We start from the raw sequence: 19,971 nt of genomic DNA on the forward strand, positions 1-19,971 counted from the left end.
TATTGATCAATTCGCTCTCGTCCTACCATAAGCTTGCCGCCCCAGTTAGCTCAATTAGTAGAGCGACTGCTCCGGTGAAGTGGTGGTCCGGGGTTCGAATCCCGGCCCAAGACGAATTTTTCTTTAACTGCTAAGTTTCTGAAAGAGCTGTTTAGCTTTCCTTCCTAGCCGTAAGGCTGCGCTTGGGTGGATGCCCACTGTGTAATTACTCCCTTACTACAAATCTACTCCAACTTGGGGGATTCCCCTAAACATTTTATTATACGTGTGTATCAATTCTGGTGCAATTTGGCCAAGGTCAATTTTTGGGTGAACCATGCCAAATTTTGGGGGTGGCCCGAGCCACCAAAGTCCAAGTCACGGTCGGGTTATGACTGACCCAGGTTGTGTCTATCATGTATACGCAAAGTGTCATTACTATGCTTGGCTAAATTTTATAGTGTTCGTATGCAAATGCAGCTATGCAGCTGCTTTACAAGTAAGCAAGACAAGATTTTGCTCGGGGTAGCAGCTTCCGGATTAGTGCTTTCACACCATAAAAAGGGAAGAAATACTTTCACAACCTGAGTGGAAGGCTCCTGGCCACTGCATAGTAGTAGACATCAACTTCCGCGATCACTTAGCAATTCTGTCAACAGAGCCTCTAAGTCAGCCAAAAGCAAACTGCAATCACCACCCACTAATGCATGGCCGTGGCATTCCAAGCAAATACAATAGGAGAAGTGCAACGTGGAATAGCTAGCGCTGATCATCTCTTTACTTCATGTGAGGGATGCAGATATAAGAGAACAAGTTCGAATAACTCTTCTGTAAGGCACTGTTTGGGTCTCAGTAAAAAAAAAAAAAAGGTCTTCTAACATGTTCAGGAAAGGTGTGCTCAAGCTCATGTATTCAGATGCATGCTGTTCACAGTGCAAATCACAATCTACGGTGCTGCTATGCTGCTGGTTGTCAGAACGAAGTCCTTTCTGCGAGTGTTGTGAAGCCACTGCTTCATCCGCAAGCAATCGCACTTTCCTTGCACGATCATAAAAACGGCGAATCCATCCTCATGCCTCTTACTGCAGTTAAATGCACAGCAGCCCGGCATAAGGCACAGAAAACAATGCATGCTACGTCCGCTGCACCCAAGCAAGGCGAAGAATGGTGCAAGCCGAAAAAAAAATCACAAGCAAAAACACAAACAGCGAATGTATCCATGGGCAACGGCAGGGAGACCAATCGACGTGAAGCAAAACCCGGCGTGCAGCCAATGCCTGCCGCCCGGCAGTGCAGAAGTGAGCAGAAAGCGAGGAGGTCACGCGGCAGTGACGAAGTTCTAAAAGTGGTGATACTTTCAAATTATCAAGGAACTCCGGGAGCGCCGTCTTAAATTTTTGGCAGCAGGTTCAAAACGTTAGTTATGACCTACGGAGTGGTAAGGAAGAGTTCGGCCGCATGGATTTCTCCAAATTCTTTAAGCTCCACTGTTGGCGCAGCTATTTTTGCTAAAAGCCATGGTGATGTTGAAACGATCAGTTCCATAAGCAGCCTAGCAAAATTTCTTTTCAAAGCTAATGTTCTTCATGCGAACTGGTTTCTGAGCACTTGACAACATATCAATAAACTTGGAACTATTTCTGATGCTCTTCGTTACTGCAGTATTTACCGGTTGCCTTTGTATTTGCCTTGTGCTAAAAGGTGCCAGAGCTCCATGCACTTGCAAAAGCCGAAAAGTTATTTTCACAGTACGTTTAACAGATGTTTGAAGTTGAACATTTTGTAGCGAGAGCTACATTGGCTATGAACTCGCAGTTTTGCGGTGCTCTCAGTCCCACCGTGGTCACACTGTACCACGAGACGTACCACGTGACCAGCCAAGGCACCACCTCCGCAGCTGTTGTGGCCTAACCAAGGCTAACCAAGCTATGCCTTAGCTTTCGCTACGTACATCCTGGCATAGCCAAGCTGAGCCACTGCCAATTTTTTTTCTCCTGATGGGTTAGAAGGAAAACAACAGAGAATAAAATGACCAAAAGTTTGATTACGCAAAACATGCCTTGCACTTCTATGTTATTTACATGTTTTTTACTTAACGATAGTGACAGCATTTCCTCAAACTGCCGGTCCAAAAGAGCCCCACGATGCGGCTGCGCTTTAAGCAAATCAAATGAAGAAAGCGTCTCTACAGGAGCGCATGAGCACATTGCCATGCTTTTTATCAACGGATAAGACTGAAGCATATATCCATATCGACTCAAGGATCACCAAGGTGTAGTTAGAAACTCAAGTTCCACTAGCACTTCTTGAGAACTAATTGTAGTGTTGGTCCTGTAAGCAAAAGTAGTACGTCGACTCATGCATTTGACATAGCTGGCACTGATGACCCCGTGTGGAAGAATGCATTACCTTTTTCGTGCTGACAAAGTAAACAACAAATGTCCTGAAAACTGCTGAACATGAGGGTGAAAGTCTTCTATTTTTCCACAGCAACTTGAAATAAGAGTGAAGAAGTGTTATTTCTACCATAACGGTGAGCCTGCCTCCTCGTCCCTTCTGTCACAGAGTGTGCAGAAGCGCAACATATACGACGTCTATCAGGCAAACAACGTATGTAGGAAGAAAGATGACAGGCCGGGCCAATGGCATTGGCATCATCTCTTTCTAATTTTTCCCTTCATTCAGTGCACTACTCCCTGAGCAAGCACTGCTGATGCAAAGTCCGACTCACAGCAGCGTTAAAATCTGTGGCCCACTGCTTTTTCTGAGTATCGAGTATTTTGAAATACATGATACACTAAAAATGTATTTTAGATACCAATACTTTTCTTTTTGGCAAGCCATACCTAACACCAGTACACAAAATGTATTGAAAGATAGTATCAAAGATGCATGTATCTTCGATACCCATGCCTGATATACACCGATGTCTTGCACATCATTCCAAAGGAAAAAAGAATGCATTAATGCAGGGTATGTTAATACAGGAGAGCCCTGTACATCATGAAATCTGTACATAAACTGGGCAAAGGCCAACAAATTCTGAGCCAAATTGGTCCCTAAAAACAGGGCCAGGTAACCACTCTAACCCATTTAAAAAGCACGGGTCAAGCCAGTGCCTCCTGTATTCTTTCAGAGGCTAGTTGACAGACAGCAAAAAAAAAAAAAAGACAGGCACTCAAAAATTCTAACTTGTACATTCTGGGTAAAAATAAGCCTGAAAGATTTTTTTTTAATTTAGAGTTGCCTCTGTCTACTCCACAGGCAGTCACGTGCAAAGCTACTATTGTATATGCAGTGTAGTAAAAACAAATAACCAACTCATCAGCTTGCAGCGTTAACTTTCTATTGATCACACAGTGCCCCCTTAGACCGTACAAAATGTCAATGCATGATTAGTTGCAAGAATTGCCAGTAGCCTGAGTGGCACTATTTTGTGCTGCTATATGACAGATTGAACTACAGATGCACCACAGGTCAAGCCAGTGCCTCCTATATTTTTTCAGAGGCCGGCAAAATAAAAAAAACATACCAAGCACCACAGTAAGTCACAGTACAAGGCACCACCACAGTAAGCACCACTGAAACGGTTCTCCATCACTCATCTCCCAATTGCCCATATCATCTGCATGCGAAGCTGCATCTGTACCTGCGTGCAATGCAAGGCATTTTGGACACTGCCAATGCAACAAAGAGGCAGGAATTGGGCTAGGGATGTGCAAGGGATAGTGGCCGGACCTAAAATTTGTTCTCCCACTCACTGCTTACCATAAAGGCCAGAAAGTAATAAATGCACATATGTGCCTCATCTAAGAAAGTCTGCGTTGCAAGCACGCTGCACACTCCAAGAAATCAGTCCCAGCGATGCCGCTGCTTCACTGTGATCCAGTGTACAAAATAAGCGTACAGCACACCTTGTGACGCTTTCATTAGGATTGGAACAAGCGAATGCATCAGAAAATCATTATGTTCAGAGGTCCAACTCTGTGCTTCCTCAACAGTGGTTTCTAGGCGAACTACCGACATGCATCCTGCCTTTCGCTGATGCTGAACATGTAGTAGTTTGCCAGAAGAGGCCTCAAGAAATGCACAGCTAGCTATAACCTTCATCAGTTTTAGCCAGTGCATCTTGTCGTGATGTTTTTGCACTTCAGCAGTTTTGATACACAGATAGCTGAAACTACATGATACACCAATGCTATGAGTGGCTTCAGAAAGGTTGGATTCTCTTTCAGTGTTTCGTCAGCAAATTCCTTTTTCAGCAAAAAACGTAGGTTATAATGTTTGGATATGGTAGCAAGTTTGACATGGATGCTGCGAACGTCTCTTTAGAATAGGCTCTTGTTTATGCTCGCCGTGCTTCGCTCTCACATTACACACTGCACACCAAACACAAGCACCAAAAACAGTTTATCACATATGCACCAAACATATCCCTGGTGAAGTACTGCGAGTAAAGCAGGCACATGCAATAATTGACCCTGCTTACATGGCACCCCCGTGCAGCCAACAAGTGCGGGGGCGCGATGGCATTTTCTGGGTGAACTGCCAGGCACTGAGGGAATATACATAGTAGAAGGCACTGGTCAAGCAAGCAACGGGACATAATCCTAGCAGCTGACCTGGAGTCACAAGCTGGCTGTTCCGGTCATAGTGCCACACGTCCCCGGCAGATGCTCCCAGCACAGTACAGACGCCCATCAGTGCTTCGTAGGTGAGCAGCCTGTCGTTCTCGCTGATTGCCACCAGGGTGGGCAGGCGCCTGCGGGCCACCGCCTCTAGGAGCTTCTCACCTCCCTGCAGAGGTGGACAGGGAGAGAGAAAAAAGGGGACCACACCTCACTCGGCATACCGCAGTGCACCCTGCCCCTTCTGAGTGCAAATCACGAGGACACTGCAATGATAGTGCACAAAGGGGAAGCCAACACTAATGCCATGTCTACTTCACCTTCACCCCAATACATAAGTGACCATGCAGTAAGGGACACTGCGGCTGCCGGGCTTCACACAGGCTCAAATGGGCTGTATTTTAACGTGGGATTTCCAAAGCTTAACACAATAGGGCAATCCAGTAAGCATGTTCCAATTGTCCGGTAAAAAGTTTAATTTAATGCGTTTTATCTACTGCACACCATTCATCGCTGACTCCTACAGTCTGTTTCAACCAATAAATACTTTGGTATACATATCACTGCTAATCTCACCTGGGCCATTCATATTGCCACGAACTAGAAAACGACAAAGTGGGCAGCGGCGCGGCACGGAGCGCTCGCGCTAGGCCCACCGCCATTAAATCATTCCATCGCCATCTGTCATGTAGCCCAGCTTTCACCTCCTTGCCGTCACGTAACAATATTACTTGCATAATTAGCAATGCTAATAACATGTTGAAAGACATCCAAAATTCCAACTCTGACTTTCACCCATTAAGTTATCATAACCTACCATATTGCAACAGTACCAAGCAATCCAGTGGCACCATACCGCGGCCGATCTGTTTTAGATGGAACTTGCCATACCTTGCGCACTCGAGAGGCTAGGGGGGGATTCGTCTTCTTCCTCACTCAAGCTCCCTGCTGTCTTGCACTCCCAGCACGTCTGATTAAACCTGGTTTGAGTGCTTCGCCCGTTTGTCGGTGACATATTTGGTGGAGGTGCTGGGTGACGGTCCATGTACGCTGACCTCGAGGACACTCTAGCCCCCGTATTCTTAATTAAACCTGGTTTGAGTGCTTCGCCCATTTGTCGGCGACATATTTTGTGGAGGTGCTGGGTAACGGTCCATGTACGCTGACCTCGAGGACACTCTTGACGTCAGTTCTCAACGCGTGGCTACAACACTAGTCCACAAGGCAAGCCGCCGCCTGCGAGGCCTACAGCCAGAGTTCGGCCAACTCGCAAGACCAGCAAGGGCCATGACGTCCGCTACGGCTAGCCAGACAAGTCAGCATTCCGGGAATGCCCCGCCGTTCGTCCTTCACACGCCTCGGTCACCCCCATCATTCCACGGTGAGAGGTGTGAGGACGTCGAAGACTGGTTGGCCAGCTTTGACCGAGTGGCGGGTTTCAATGAGTGGGACGGCGAGCGCAAGCTGCGCAACGTGTACTTTGCGCTGCAGGACTCGGCCAAAACGTGGTTTGAGAACCACGAAGCTTCCTTTACCACCTGGGAGGCTTTTCTTCGAGAGCTGCTGGCGACATTTACCAGCAGTAAAAGAAAAGAGAAGGCTGAAATCGTCCCTGCGCTCAAGATCACAGCAGCCGAATGAGAGCGTCGCGATGTTCATAGAGGACATGACGCGACTGTTCAATCGGGCCGACCCTGCTATGCCCGAAGCCCAGAAGGTACGCCACTTAATGCATGGCGCAAAAGAGCAGCTATTTGCCGGACTGGTCCGTGACCCGCCACAAACAGTGTCCGACTTCCCCAAGGAGGCAATGGGTATCGAGCGCTCTCTGCAGGAACGGGGCGCCCAATACGGACGTCAGGCTACTGTAGCAGCCGCTTCCCAGTACACGCCTACGTCGCTGCCTGCCTAGGATCTTCTGGAACTTGTATGAAGCCTTGTGCGCGAGGAACTGGCGAAACGTCGCTTTGAAGCTCCACAGGTCAGCGTCGCTGCCGTAACGAACGTGGTCCGCGAAGAAATCCGACGAGTTGTGCAGCCACCCCCAGCTCCACACCCGGCGCCCTCCGTTACGACGTACAGCGAGGCGCTACGAAGTCCTGGGCCAGCGATGCGAGCCTTCTCCCCCGTCGCTCATGTGCCATACCTGCAGGAGCCAGTCGCAACTGTACCCTCCGTGCCACAGGAGTTCAGGCCACCCGTGAGCAAAGCGCACGTTTGGCGTACGCCAAACAATCGGCCACTCTGTTACCACTGCGGGGAGCCCGGCCACATCCTCCGCCACTGCCCCTACCGCAGAATGGGTTTAAGGGGCTTTTCACCTGACGCACCTCGACCACGCTACGGTGAAAGACCACGGGATATCGAACAGTACTTGGCTGATAACGTGCAATCTTCGACCCCGCAGCGACGCCAGTCCCGATCGCCATCCCCAAGGCGGCTCTCTTCATCCGGCTGCCCGTCATCCTCTGGCCATTTCAGAGGCAAGTCCCCACGTCGAGAAAACTGAAGACGGCGTCCTCCGGGGGTAGAGCTGCCGCTACAGTACCTAGTCAAGAGCCTCCACCCGACGATTCGCCGCGACGCTCCGACCGACGTGAACCCGAACCTCCCGTCTAATCGGAAACGCTGCCTCGAGAGCATTATCGAATCTTTCCGCGACTGTTTTGCCTCGACCTCCAAGGTTGGGCAGACTCCGCTCATAAAGCACCGCATTATAGTTGACCCAAACCAGCGACCGTTATGCCAGCCGCCTTATCGGATCTCTTCGAAGGAACGGGATGCCATTCACCGACAAGTTCAAGAAATGCTCCAAGACGACCTGATACAACCGTCGATGAGCCTGTGGGCATCGCTTGTTGTTCTAGTGATGAAGAAAGATGGAACCCTACAGTTCTGTGTTGATTACAGGCGTCTAAACAAAGTCACCAAAAAAGACGTTTATCCTCTGCCACACATTGATGACTCCCTGGACCGGTTACGCCAAGCCACGTACTTTTCGTCACTAGATTTACGCAGTGGCTATTGGGAAATCGAGGTGGACGAACGTGACTCGGAAAAGACCGCCTTTATTACACCGGATGGTCTGTACGAATTCCGTGTGCTTCCTTACGGCCTATGCTCGGCTCCTGCTACCTTTCAGCGGATGATGGACACCGTGCTTGCCGATCTAAAATGACAGTCCTGCCTAGTATACCTAGATGACGTAGTCATCTTCTCCGCCAAGTTCGAAGAGCACCTGAGCCGCCTGCGCGCTGTGTTCGCAGCAATTCGTTCGGCCGGTCTTTCCCTCAAGCCCGAAAAGTGTCACTTCGCTTTCCAGGAGTTGAAGTTTCTTGGCCAAATTGTGAGCGCTAAGGGAGTCAGCCCTGACCCCGATAAGACAGCCGCCGTCGCTGCTTTTCCCGTGCCAACCGATAAGCGCAGTGTGCGCCGCTTTCTGGGTCTCTGCACCTATTATCGGCGTTTTGTGCCGAACTTCTCCCAGATCGCTGAGCCCCTCACCCGCCTCACGAAAGATGCCGAACCGTTCCTCTGGGGCCAGGAGCAATAACAGGCCTTCGAAGACCTCCACACTCGTCTCCAGAGTACGCCCATCCTTTGCCACTTCCATGAGTCAGCCGACACTGAACTGCACACCGATGCCAGCAACATCGGCCTCGGTGCGGTCCTTGTGCAGTGGCAGGATGGTATAGAACGTGTCATCGCATACGCAAGCTGCACCTTGTCAAGCTCGGAGGCGAACTATTCCACTACTGAAAAAGAATGCCTGGCAATTCTGTGGGCAGTGACCAAATTTCACCCGTATTTATACGGCCGCCCTTTTGAGTCGTCAGTGATCACCATTCGCTTTGTTGGCTGGCAAACCTCAAATATCCCTCGGGACGGCTTGTACGCTGGAGCCTTCGCCTTAAGAGTTCGATGTCACCATCGTTTATAAGTCCGGTAGGAAGCACAGTGATGCCAACTGTTTGTCTCGTGCTCCTATCGAGGATAACCGAGCTGATCCCGATGACGATTCTATTTTTCTCGGCGCCATCTCCATGTCCATCCTCACTCAACACCAAAGGGACAACAGTGAACTACGGCCTCTCATTGAGTATCTTGAAGGAAGCGCTGCGTCACCCCCGCGAATCTTCTCACGTGGACTGTCATCATTCTGTTTGCGCGATGGCGTTCTGTACAAGAAAAACTACAACCCGACGGAAGCTGCCTACCTGCTCGTCGTACCTGCGGCCTTGCGCGACAAAGTCCTGCAGGCGTGCCATGATGACCCATATTCTGGTCACCTGGGTTTTTCCCGCACTTTGGCGCGGATACGCCAAAAGTACTACTTGCTCAGGGTTGCTGCATTTGTCCAGCGTTACGTCAGAACTTGCCGCGAGTGCCAACGTCGCAAGACGCCGACGAAGCCAGCCGGACTACTGCAGCCGATTGATCCGCCACAAGTCCCCTTCCACCAAGTCAGCATGGACTTACTCGGCCGGAGTCCTCGCTGGGTAACCGCTACATTGTGGTCGCCACCGACTACCTCAGCCGGTACTGTGAAACTGAAGCTCTCCCTCGTGGTACCGCTGACGAAATTGCGAACTTTTTCGTTCAAAATATTATGCTTCGTCACGGTGCACCCATCATCGTTGTAACTGACAGGGAAACAGCATTCACCTCGGCCCTTACGCAGGAAGTTATGCGCCTGAGCGGCACAAGTCACCGCAAAACAACAGCTTACCACCCTCAAACGAACGGACTCACCGAACGGCTCAACAAGACGATCGCCGACATGATTTCCATGTATGTTGACGCAGACCACCGCAACTGGGACGCCATACTCCCTTACGTCACATTTGCCTACAACACTGCTCTACAAGAAACGACACGATTCACTCCATTTCGTTTAGTGCATGGTCAAGAAGCCACAACCATGCTGGACGCCATGTTGCTTCCGACTAGTAGTACCTTATCTGTTATGGGTGCTGCCCAATTCGTTCGTCACGCTGAAGCCGCCCGCCAACTCGCCTGGCAGCGCATCCGACACCAGCATGCCCTCGACGCTCGTCGCTATAACCTCCGCCACCGAGCTGTTAGTTACCAGCCCGGCAAACAAGTCTGGGTTTGGAACCCTATCTGCATGTGTGGGCGCTCCGAAAAGCTTCTGCGCCGATATTTTGGCCCCTCCGAGGTACTCCGCCAAGTCAGTGAGGTGAACTATGAAGTTCTCCCCCAGGGAACAGTTCGCTCCTCGAGACAGCCGACCCCCGAAGTCATCCATGTCGCACGGATGAAGCCTTACCACGCCCGCTAGCGCTTCAGGCGTGTCTACACCAGCCGCCAGAACATTCACCGTCCCTTGCCATCCTGCTTCTCATTGTTGCGGCACCGAGTCGTTGCCCCTCAGAGAGGGCGAGTAATGCCACAGTACCAAGCAATCCAGTGGTGCCATACCGCGGCCGAACTGTTTTAGATGGAACTTGCCATGCCTTGCGCACTCGAGAGGCTAGGGGGGATTCGTCTTCTTCCTCGCTCGAGCTCCCTGCTGTCTTGCACTCCCAGCATGTCTGATTAAACCTGGTTTGAGTGCTTCGCCCGTTTGTCGGTGGCAATATCAATGAGAAAGCATTACTACTCCCATTACGAGAAAAGCCGGCGATGTGTGCGTGCATGTGTGTGCGTGCATGTGTATACTCGCAGATGGCACAGAAAATCTTAACAATGGCAAGAAAAATAGGGTGATGTACGTCATCAACCAACCATATGATGCATATAGCAGGCTGAGCACCGCCACTTCAGACAATCCAATACACGTCGCTTGTCTATACATACCCGCCACTGGCCGACCTCAACGTGGTGCCAGTTTTCCCAACATTCATACCAAAATTGAGATGCAGCCGTTTGTTGTACAGCATTCTGGGTGGTGCCATAAGATTTCTCATTACATATAGCTTACATTTCCTAGTCAAGATGGAGGCTAGCTTGCGAAAGGGATTCTAACCAACGACATACGCACCTTCAATTGTATGCTTTCACAGATATCAAAATTGATGCCACCTTTCGTCATACAGCGTTTAGTGTTCCGAGCAGTGTCATACGTGCATGTGTGTTTGTGTGTGTGGGCGTCATAAACAACCAAACGTCTACATCTTCCATCCATGACATGCAAACTCGATCAACCTCATCGCCATGCAGCGAGAAGATCGGAACATTTGCTGCCTGGTGCGCAACGAATAAGTGAACACATAAACTCGTAGAAAAGATATTTAATGCAGGTACAATCATTATGCATAAACAATGCACCCAGGGACAGTAATACTTTTGCATTCCTACATGTAAGCAGTCTTAAGTGTCTCTGCTGAAATTTTTTATTCTGTCCCAAACTGGAAGGTCGACTTCAACGAAATTTATCGTACCATTTGTAGTAGTATGTCAAGAGTGTCATAAAAACAAGAAACAACATTCATAACAGTTCATCAGGAGTCGCTCGCAAAAATCTTAATTTTTCAAACCGAAACTTGAACAAGGGTGGCTGGAAATGCTGGAAACATATAAACAGGCACTCTCGGAACCACTCGGGCACAGATGCGGCGTTTCGGCAACCTGCTGCTGCCCATGGCAACTCCAGTGAATTTGCATGTGTTACAAGTGTGTACTGTGTGTGACGCAAATGCCGATCACGTGAATTTACAGCACTGTGAACGAACACTAGCGAACAGAGGCCACTTTTTGTTTCATGAAGCTTCTTTCACCATTTGGTCATCAACGAAAGGTGGCGCTGCTAGAACGGCTTTGCGAAAAGTTTGTTTTTTGCCTGAATTACCACAGACAATGCGGATTTTCAATTCATTCTGACCAAACCAGGCAAACAACTTTCCAGTATGCCATGTGAAAGAAAACACATTGCCATATGCTACACAACAGTGGCTGTTTGCCATACTGTGGAAACGCATGCAGCATGCGTGTTCATTCCCTCGGAAGCTACACGTTCCAGCATTGTACTCGCAATTGAAATTTCGAAAAACCTTTCAGCAGACCAAATTCAGGACTGCAAATCTATGTCATATATCCAGTAAAATGTGTTACTGTGCAACACGAGTTGTCCAAATTTTCTGGTGCTATTTGTGAGTGGGCAGACGTAGGAGACTGTCGCCGTGGACGATGACGCTGAAACCATGGGAGAGCTTGCAGGCAAAGACATCATTGCTGATGTTGTGGATAACCAGGATACCACTGATGCAAACTGTGACGAGGACTTGAAAGAACCTGTGCCCACATGCTTCTACATACTTTGTGCACTTAGCATGGTTCGTCGCTATTGTGCACCAATAGAAGGCTGCGGTCTCAGCTGTTCGCAGTCCATCGAAAACATAAAAAAAGAGTTCTCTCCAAAAAAATGACGATTAAGAAACAAAAAATTCCCGACTATTTCACTCAGTAACCTGCACGCAGCAAGTGGCTATCATAGAAATACATTTTTTTCCATCTCAGTGTGTTTGTACGTTGTTAAATTGTCTGCTGCTTTTACACCGAACTCAAAGGTGTTTTTTTTCGCAACTTTGATATATGCAGTGTTCAGTTGTACTCCATATATTCATGTATATGCTTCCTGTTTGTAACCACTCTCCCCGAATGCAACAATGAAACTGGCAGCCTCCAAGTAAATAAATACTCATTCGCTACCATCCCTCTAGACAGTCCTTGTATAGGTTCTTGGGAGCCGCAAAACCACACCAAAATAAAGTTCAAGATGGATGTCACTGCTTCCCCAACAAACGCAATGCTGCTTTACCATGTAACGCAAATGCTGTCTGCCCTAACCAGGGAACTAAGAACCGCTGAACAAATTCTTCCACCGGACATGTGCGAATACTAGAGTCGACTCGCAATGATTCAAACTCAGATAATTCATGCTTTCGTTAATTGAAAATTTTGGTTGCCTGGCAATATTTTCAATGCACTTTAAAGCCGCTTAATTTGTACCGAAATTTCTCTTAAATTCAGTCAATTCAAATTTTCTGTCTAGCTCCTATGCTGCCGGTGCGTGAAAGAGCGGCAACCGACGTTGGATACGTCGGATTTCTGGCATCCCTTCAGCTGAAAATTCAGCCCCTCCAAACAGTTAACTCATACATAGTCCGAAAGAAAGGGGGTCATGTCGTTCGGAGACACATACACACACACACACACACACAAACACACACACACTCACTCAGTTACTCACTCACTCATTCATTCATTCATTTTCAGGCCATGCAGGAGTGTTTAAAAAGCATTCCTGTGGTAAAGACAACATGTATACACACGACAAAATGGATGTTCTCTCATCTAAAAACACATAGACACAAATAAAGGGAGACTAACATCAAATTCAAAGTTCTGAATAAAATTAACAAACGAATCAATGGATGTACACTCTGCAGCATTTTCTGGCAATTTGTTCAAATAGAAAATGGCAGCAGGCAACAGGGAGTACTTGTGGATATTTACACGGCTAACTGGTTGACGAACTATTTTACTGTGATTGGTTCTAGGTGAGTGTTTGAAAGGAGGGTGCAAGCACAGTGACTTCGAAATTTTAAAGTGCCTGTGATACAGGAGGTGCAAAAACTTTAATCTAGAGATGATTCTACGATGTGACATTGTTTGTATATTTGCTCGAATGATTAAATTGGTAGCACTAGTTTGTCTAGAGTAACCTGAGTAAACGAACCGTACTGCTAATTTCTGGATGTGCTCCAATTTGTTAATGTTTTTTGATAGGGGCTCCAGACCAGATCTGCATATTCCAAGGCGGGTCTAATAAGTGTTTTATAAGCAAAGAGTTTAATATGAGCATTTTCGTTTCCTGACCTTCGCGACCAGCCCACGACGATTTAGATTGCCAGCCGCGCATCAGCGAGCCAAGCCCAGCTGTAAACCACTCCAGACACTATTCCAAGCATCACTGGCCTTTCGTTTCTTTTTAGAAGATCTGTGCCTCACTGCTCTGGCACATACGTGCGTTCCCTTGATGGCTTGTATCCGCATGGTCCTATGCCTCGAAGATATGTGCTTATCATGAGGTGCTCATTGTGTGGTGAAGCATCCTTACATGAACTTACATGGTTCCTGACATGACTTGTGAAGAGGCTCTACCACTTCTGCGTCGCATCTGTGAAGGAGGCCGTGGAAGGCCTTACTGTTTTGGAGCAGTTATTCTTTCGTAATTGACAGTGGGCATGCGGTACACCATGTTAAAATTACAAAAAAATTGTCACTGCCGCGCAATTTCCTGTTAAAAGCAGACGACCATTGCCTATTTTTTATCTATTAAATTTCCTACAGTGCAAAACTGTTTCTGGAATTTTTTTTTTTTGCAGCCATTTGATGTTTGACATTCAGACATTTCAGGCCATTTTATAAGTCCTTAACTGAAAACCAGCGCATTATAACTAACTCTTTTTCAACCACAATTAAATAAACATATTATTGCCTTTCACCCATATTTCATGTCATGCTACAACATTTACTGTATTTGCATAGAGAAATAGATCCAAAATACTATTTGTATGCATAGAAAGCAATTCACATTTAGTTTTGGATCATATTAAGGAGAATTTCTCATAATTTAAACAAAAACCTCTGGTCTCTTGAAGTTCGAATTAATGAGAGGAACTTTCAGCTGAACTTGGATTTTAGCAGCATGCTGGTGCCAAGCAGTAAAGAAAAACTCAAACACTAGCAACAAATTTTAATAGCAAAAATTAGACAAGAAGAGACTACGAACAAAAAAAGTGAAAGAAAACTGCTAATTACTTGCAATGACGCCCAACTACGCTTTCTTTTTCTTGGCAATACATCCATTCAATCAATAAAAAGTTCAGCAATGCTTGGCTGGAATCATTGAAAGCTGAGATCCAAGACAAAACTCAAGCAAAGCATGCAAAACATTCTTGCTTCCTTGCATAATCAGGATGGCTCTTGGAGCCCTGTGGCAGGGCAAAAATGGCATGGACAATGAGCATACAACAGAGAACATGCCCAACCAAGCATCACAAAAACGCATATGTCACTGCACACACTGGCAATCTCCTGCTGCCAATAACACCAAAATGACTACAATCTCATCGTTCAGTTAATTTTTGTGCATAATTTTACAGCACTACTATTTTTCTGACCTTCCCAGTGAACAGACAACAACCTCCACGGGCACTAACCAAAAGATTTATCGGCCCCTGTTTTCTTTCTTTGGCAAGTGTCATCTATGCTCACAGTGTTGCTGGTAACCATCACTCCTGACTTCCAACTTTTGTAAGCCCAGTCTAGCAACACACAGTGCAAACCCAGTCAAGTGTAGAGGCTGCTAGAGCCAACATCAAACTCCATGACACCATCTTTGTCAATTTGACCACTCAGTACTTCCCCTGACATCACATTCAGATAGTAACAGCTGTGCCACAAGGCAAGGTGCCCAGGTGAAGGCATTTGCTAACTGGCACCTTCTCCACTTCCTCCAACTTCGCCTGGCCTCAACGGCCAATTGACGGCTGTAAACAGAGCAAGACCACTGACTGGCACACTGCTACACACACTACACCGATACTTATCTTTTACCACATTCTACCCTCAGCCTTGACTACAAGCCCACTTAACAGTGCACGGTAGACATAGCCATACAAAGGCCAGCAAAAATCATAACACAAGCCACTGCTGCGGAAGTTTATGCATCACATGAGGGGGCACGCGTGACAACCTCACGGAGCAAGTGCAAGTGTGAGGGGAAATCTTAAGTGGTACATGCCTGTGGACAAAGCCACCACTAGTTGGCACCACTATAGAGCTGGAAATGAACTTGCCCTCAGTTTCTGAAAAATATGCTCAGCCACCTGCATATATTCTGGCCATGCCAGATTCCAATGACCAATGCAGCAATGAACACAGCTGGGTTTAGTGTCAGCAGTTAGACAAGTGCATGCTGTATTGACAACAACAATGCTGCTGATTATGATGATGGCTGTGATGGTGTGATGATGATGATTTTGATGGAGATCTGTGCTGGGTGCCGATGCAGCAAAGAAGCATTTTGTCCCCCCACACACCATTGTAGGTACCCCCTCACCTTGTCAAATCCAGACATCTTGTAGGTGGTGAGTGAGAGGACAACATCCTGTGGCACAGGCCTCAAGGGCACCAGTCCCGAGTAGCAGCCCAAAAGCAGCAATGCCGACACCATAGGGCGCAGGAAGGGCCTGCGGTATGCCGCTAGTAACCATCCAGTCAGCCAGACATGTTTCAGGAAGCTGGAAACCAGAAGCCACACTCAATCTCAACGTGCTGTGATTTGTACGCAAACCCATTCACCCCTACGGACCAACACCATGCTTAGCTTACATCCACAGAGGGTGCTAGCAGACACCAGATATATTGTCTGCGCTGTAGTCTACTATTACGGTGCACGGATTGCCTAACATACGGATTGCTTATCATACCTTCTATCAACAGCTCTCTAGGCTGTCTACTGCAAACTACTGTATCTGTGAGCAAATGTAGCACCTGTAGGGGCATATCAGACTACACGAGAAGTTTGTGTAATCGGGAGAAACACCAAGCTGATTTGCTGTCTAGATGCCGTGAGAGGTAAGCCCGGCATCACAACACCTTGACGTTTTAAAGAGATAAGAGCTTCGAAATGACACTGCATACCTACATGTTCTTCTTAAGAGCACTGGTCGGCAGCTAACCAATGGCCACCTTCATGCCTGGTCTGTGAAATGAGAAAGTATTTATGTACAGAGAGCTTTGTCCACATCTGTTTCTATGGGGTGAACAAGTGCTAGTATAGCGTAGCTGCAGCATGGCCACCCTCCAGCAGCCACCCTAATTTTTCCCGCAGTCAGGACATTACCCAAGATGGCACATTCTCAAGAGGCTCTATCCCTTTGCCCACGTTCAACGCACAGCAGAGCATCTTTTCTGGCCACAGCGAAGGAGCGGACAGTATCAGTAATGCTGCAGGCCACACTGACGGCCCCATCATATGGTTGCTGCTGCAAAGCATTCTTTCTCTCTGCATCTGCACACTTGCCTTAAGGTACTTGAAAACAGACAAGCAAAAACATAGGCAGTTTTGTAGCCTACACATCTGGTGCCAAGAGGCAGACACACCACCTGCACAGTGCTGGCTAAGTGGTTTTTGAAAGCCCTGTCAAAATAAGGTTTTGAGTTCAACAACTACACTACTCAGGAAAAACTCCCCAGAAATAGCTGCCGTGCTGAAACAATTTGCCTGACAATGTTGTCCCTGTGCTTTCAGGTTCTAATGGATGACAGCTCCTTCAATATATTTGTGACCCAGTTGTACAGAGCACCAAAAAGAGATTTCGTGGACACGAAGATGGGTGGCCTCACCTCGGGGTGACATGAGAGTTTGGAGCCAAGAGGACGAGTGAGTTGATCGTTGGAGCAGTTTCTTCCTCCGTGAGCAGCCTCAGGCTGGGGTAGCAAGACGCACTGTGCGCGATTAGCGTGTCGATCCTGCAAAGAATGCCAGAAGAAAATAAAAGAATGAGGATCAACTGGGAAAAGCACAAAACTTAACAAGGAAGACGGTACACATGATACAACTAAATATTTGCGATGAAGGCATCTAAGGTATGTTATGGAAAATAGGCTTCAATGTTAACCCCCAGTGAAATGCAATGAGGATTCAATCCTGCCACCTTGGGATCATCAGCCAAATGCACCGGGTAGAAGAAATGTACATATATGCAGATGCAAAAAACAACATTATGCAAAAAAAGTACAAAAATGCAGCCCAGCTAAACAGAGACCTCATACCAATATTAAAAAGAAATGCAGCATGAGGCAAGAACCAGGTCCCATCTAAAACAGAGGCTTCACCATTGGTGAGAGCAATCAAGCAACGCTTTTCCCAGTGACTTGGCAGCCGGGGCAGCAAACGGGACAGCTGGAAGCTCATACGTCTGCATTCATTAACAGGTGCCTACACGGTTCATCGACAGGCTTCCGACGAAGCGTCGAGGGTGCAGCTGTACTGGCGACATCGCAGTCAACCATCCTGCATTGCTGTAACCACGTGACTGAGCATCACCATCGGTTTTGCTCAAAAGGACGAAGCCACCATTCTCGCGGTCACTTGGCAGCCGGGGCAGCGAACGGGACAGCTGGAAGCTCATACGTCTGCATTCATTCACAGGTGCCTACATGGTTCATTGACAGGCTTCCGACGAAGCGTCGAGGGTGCGGCTGTACTGGCGACATTGCGGTCAACCATCCTGCATTGCTGTAACCACGTGACTGAGTGTCCCCATCGGTTTTGCTCAAAAGGACGAAGCCACCATTCTCGCGGTCACTTGGCAGCCGGGGCAGCGAACGGGACAGCTGGAAGCTCATACGTCTGCATTCATTCACAGGTGCCTACATGGTTCATTGACAAGCTTCCGACGAAGCGTCGAGGGTGTGGCTGTACTGGCGACATTGCGGTCAACCATCCTGCATTGCTGTAACCACGTGACTGAGTGTCACCATCGGTTTTGCTCAAAAGGACGAAGCTACCATTCTCGCGGTCACTTGGCAGCCGGGGCAGCGAACGGGACAGCTGGAAGCTCATACGTCTGCATTCATTCACAGGTGCCTACATGGTTCATTGACAGGCTTCCGACGAAGCGTCGAGGTTGCGGCTGTACTGGCGACATTGCGGTCAACCATCCTGCATTGCCATAACCATGTGACTGAGTGTCACCATCGGTTTTGCTCAAAAGGACGAAGCCACCATTCTCGCGGTCACTTGGCAGCCGGGGCAGCGAACGGGACAGCTGGAAGCTCATACGTCTGCATTCATTCACAGGTGCCTACATGGTTCATTGACAGGCTTCCGACGAAGCGTCGAGGGTGCGGCTGTACTGGCGACATTGCGGTCAACCATCCTGCATTGCTGTAACCACGTGACTGAGTGTCCCCATCGGTTTTGCTCAAAAGGACGAAGCCACCATTCTCGCGGTCACTTGGCAGCCGGGGCAGCGAACGGGACAGCTGGAAGCTCATACGTCTGCATTCATTCACAGGTGCCTACATGGTTCATTGACAAGCTTCCAACGAAGCGTCGAGGGTGCGGCTGTACTGGCGACATTGCGGTCAACCATCCTGCATTGCTGTAACCACGTGACTGAGTGTCACCATCGGTTTTGCTCAAAAGGACGAAGCTACCATTCTCGCGGTCACTTGGCAGCCGGGGCAGCGATCGGGACAGCTGGAAGCTCATACGTCTGCATTCATTCACAGGTGCCTACATGGTTCATTGACAGGCTTCCAACGAAGCGTCGAGGGTGCGGCTGTACTGGCGACATTGCGGTCAACCATCCTGCATTGCTGTAACCACGTGACTGAGTGTCACCATCGGTTTTGCTCAAAAGGACGAAGCTACCATTCTCGCGGTCACTTGGCAGCCGGGGCAGCGAATGGGACAGCTGGAAGCTCATACGTCTGCATTCATTCACAGGTGCCTACATGGTTCATTGACAGGCTTCCGACGAAGCGTCGAGGGTGCGGCTGTACTGGCGACATTGCGGTCAACCATCCTGCATTGCTGTAACCACGTGACTGAGTGTCCCCATCGGTTTTGCTCAAAAGGACGAAGCCACCATTCTCGCGGTCACTTGGCAGCCGGGGCAGCGAACGGGACAGCTGGAAGCTCATACGTCTGCATTCATTCACAGGTGCCTACATGGTTCATTGACAAGCTTCCGACGAAGCGTCGAGGGTGTGGCTGTACTGGCGACATTGCGGTCAACCATCCTGCATTGCTGTAACCACGTGACTGAGTGTCACCATCGGTTTTGCTCAAAAGGACGAAGCTACCATTCTCGCGGTCACTTGGCAGCCGGGGCAGCGAACGGGACAGCTGGAAGCTCATACGTCTGCATTCATTCACAGGTGCCTACATGGTTCATTGACAGGCTTCCGACGAAGCGTCGAGGTTGCGGCTGTACTGGCGACATTGCGGTCAACCATCCTGCATTGCCATAACCATGTGACTGAGTGTCACCATCGGTTTTGCTCAAAAGGACGAAGCCACCATTCTCGCGGTCACTTGGCAGCCGGGGCAGCGAACGGGACAGCTGGAAGCTCATACGTCTGCATTCATTCACAGGTGCCTACATGGTTCATTGACAGGCTTCCGACGAAGCGTCGAGGGTGCGGCTGTACTGGCGACATTGCGGTCAACCATCCTGCATTGCTGTAACCACGTGACTGAGTGTCCCCATCGGTTTTGCTCAAAAGGACGAAGCCACCATTCTCGCGGTCACTTGGCAGCCGGGGCAGCGAACGGGACAGCTGGAAGCTCATACGTCTGCATTCATTCACAGGTGCCTAC

At 48.5% G+C, this 19,971-nt stretch overlaps 1 protein-coding gene across 2 annotated transcripts in view; it reads right to left on the reverse strand.

Annotated features, from left to right (window-relative positions):
* The window catches only part of LOC144127936 (uncharacterized), a 71,533-nt gene that overhangs the window by 6,604 nt on the left and 44,958 nt on the right, over positions 1-19,971 (reverse strand). Inside the window, exons 5-7 of one of the 2 annotated variants that reach the window (XM_077660949.1) lie at positions 16,986-17,111; positions 15,697-15,826; positions 4,602-4,776 (exon numbers count right to left, since the gene is read on the reverse strand). In XM_077660949.1, coding sequence (XP_077517075.1) covers positions 4,602-4,776; positions 15,697-15,826; positions 16,986-17,111 — 431 coding nt within the window. Of the gene's footprint in view, positions 1-4,601; positions 4,777-15,696; positions 15,878-16,985; positions 17,112-19,971 lie in introns of both variants that reach the window. The other variant, XM_077660948.1, reaches the window with a different exon arrangement.

This window comes from Amblyomma americanum, chromosome 4, assembly GCF_052857255.1.
Source record: "Amblyomma americanum isolate KBUSLIRL-KWMA chromosome 4, ASM5285725v1, whole genome shotgun sequence".
Classification (NCBI taxonomy): domain Eukaryota; kingdom Metazoa; phylum Arthropoda; class Arachnida; order Ixodida; family Ixodidae; genus Amblyomma; species Amblyomma americanum.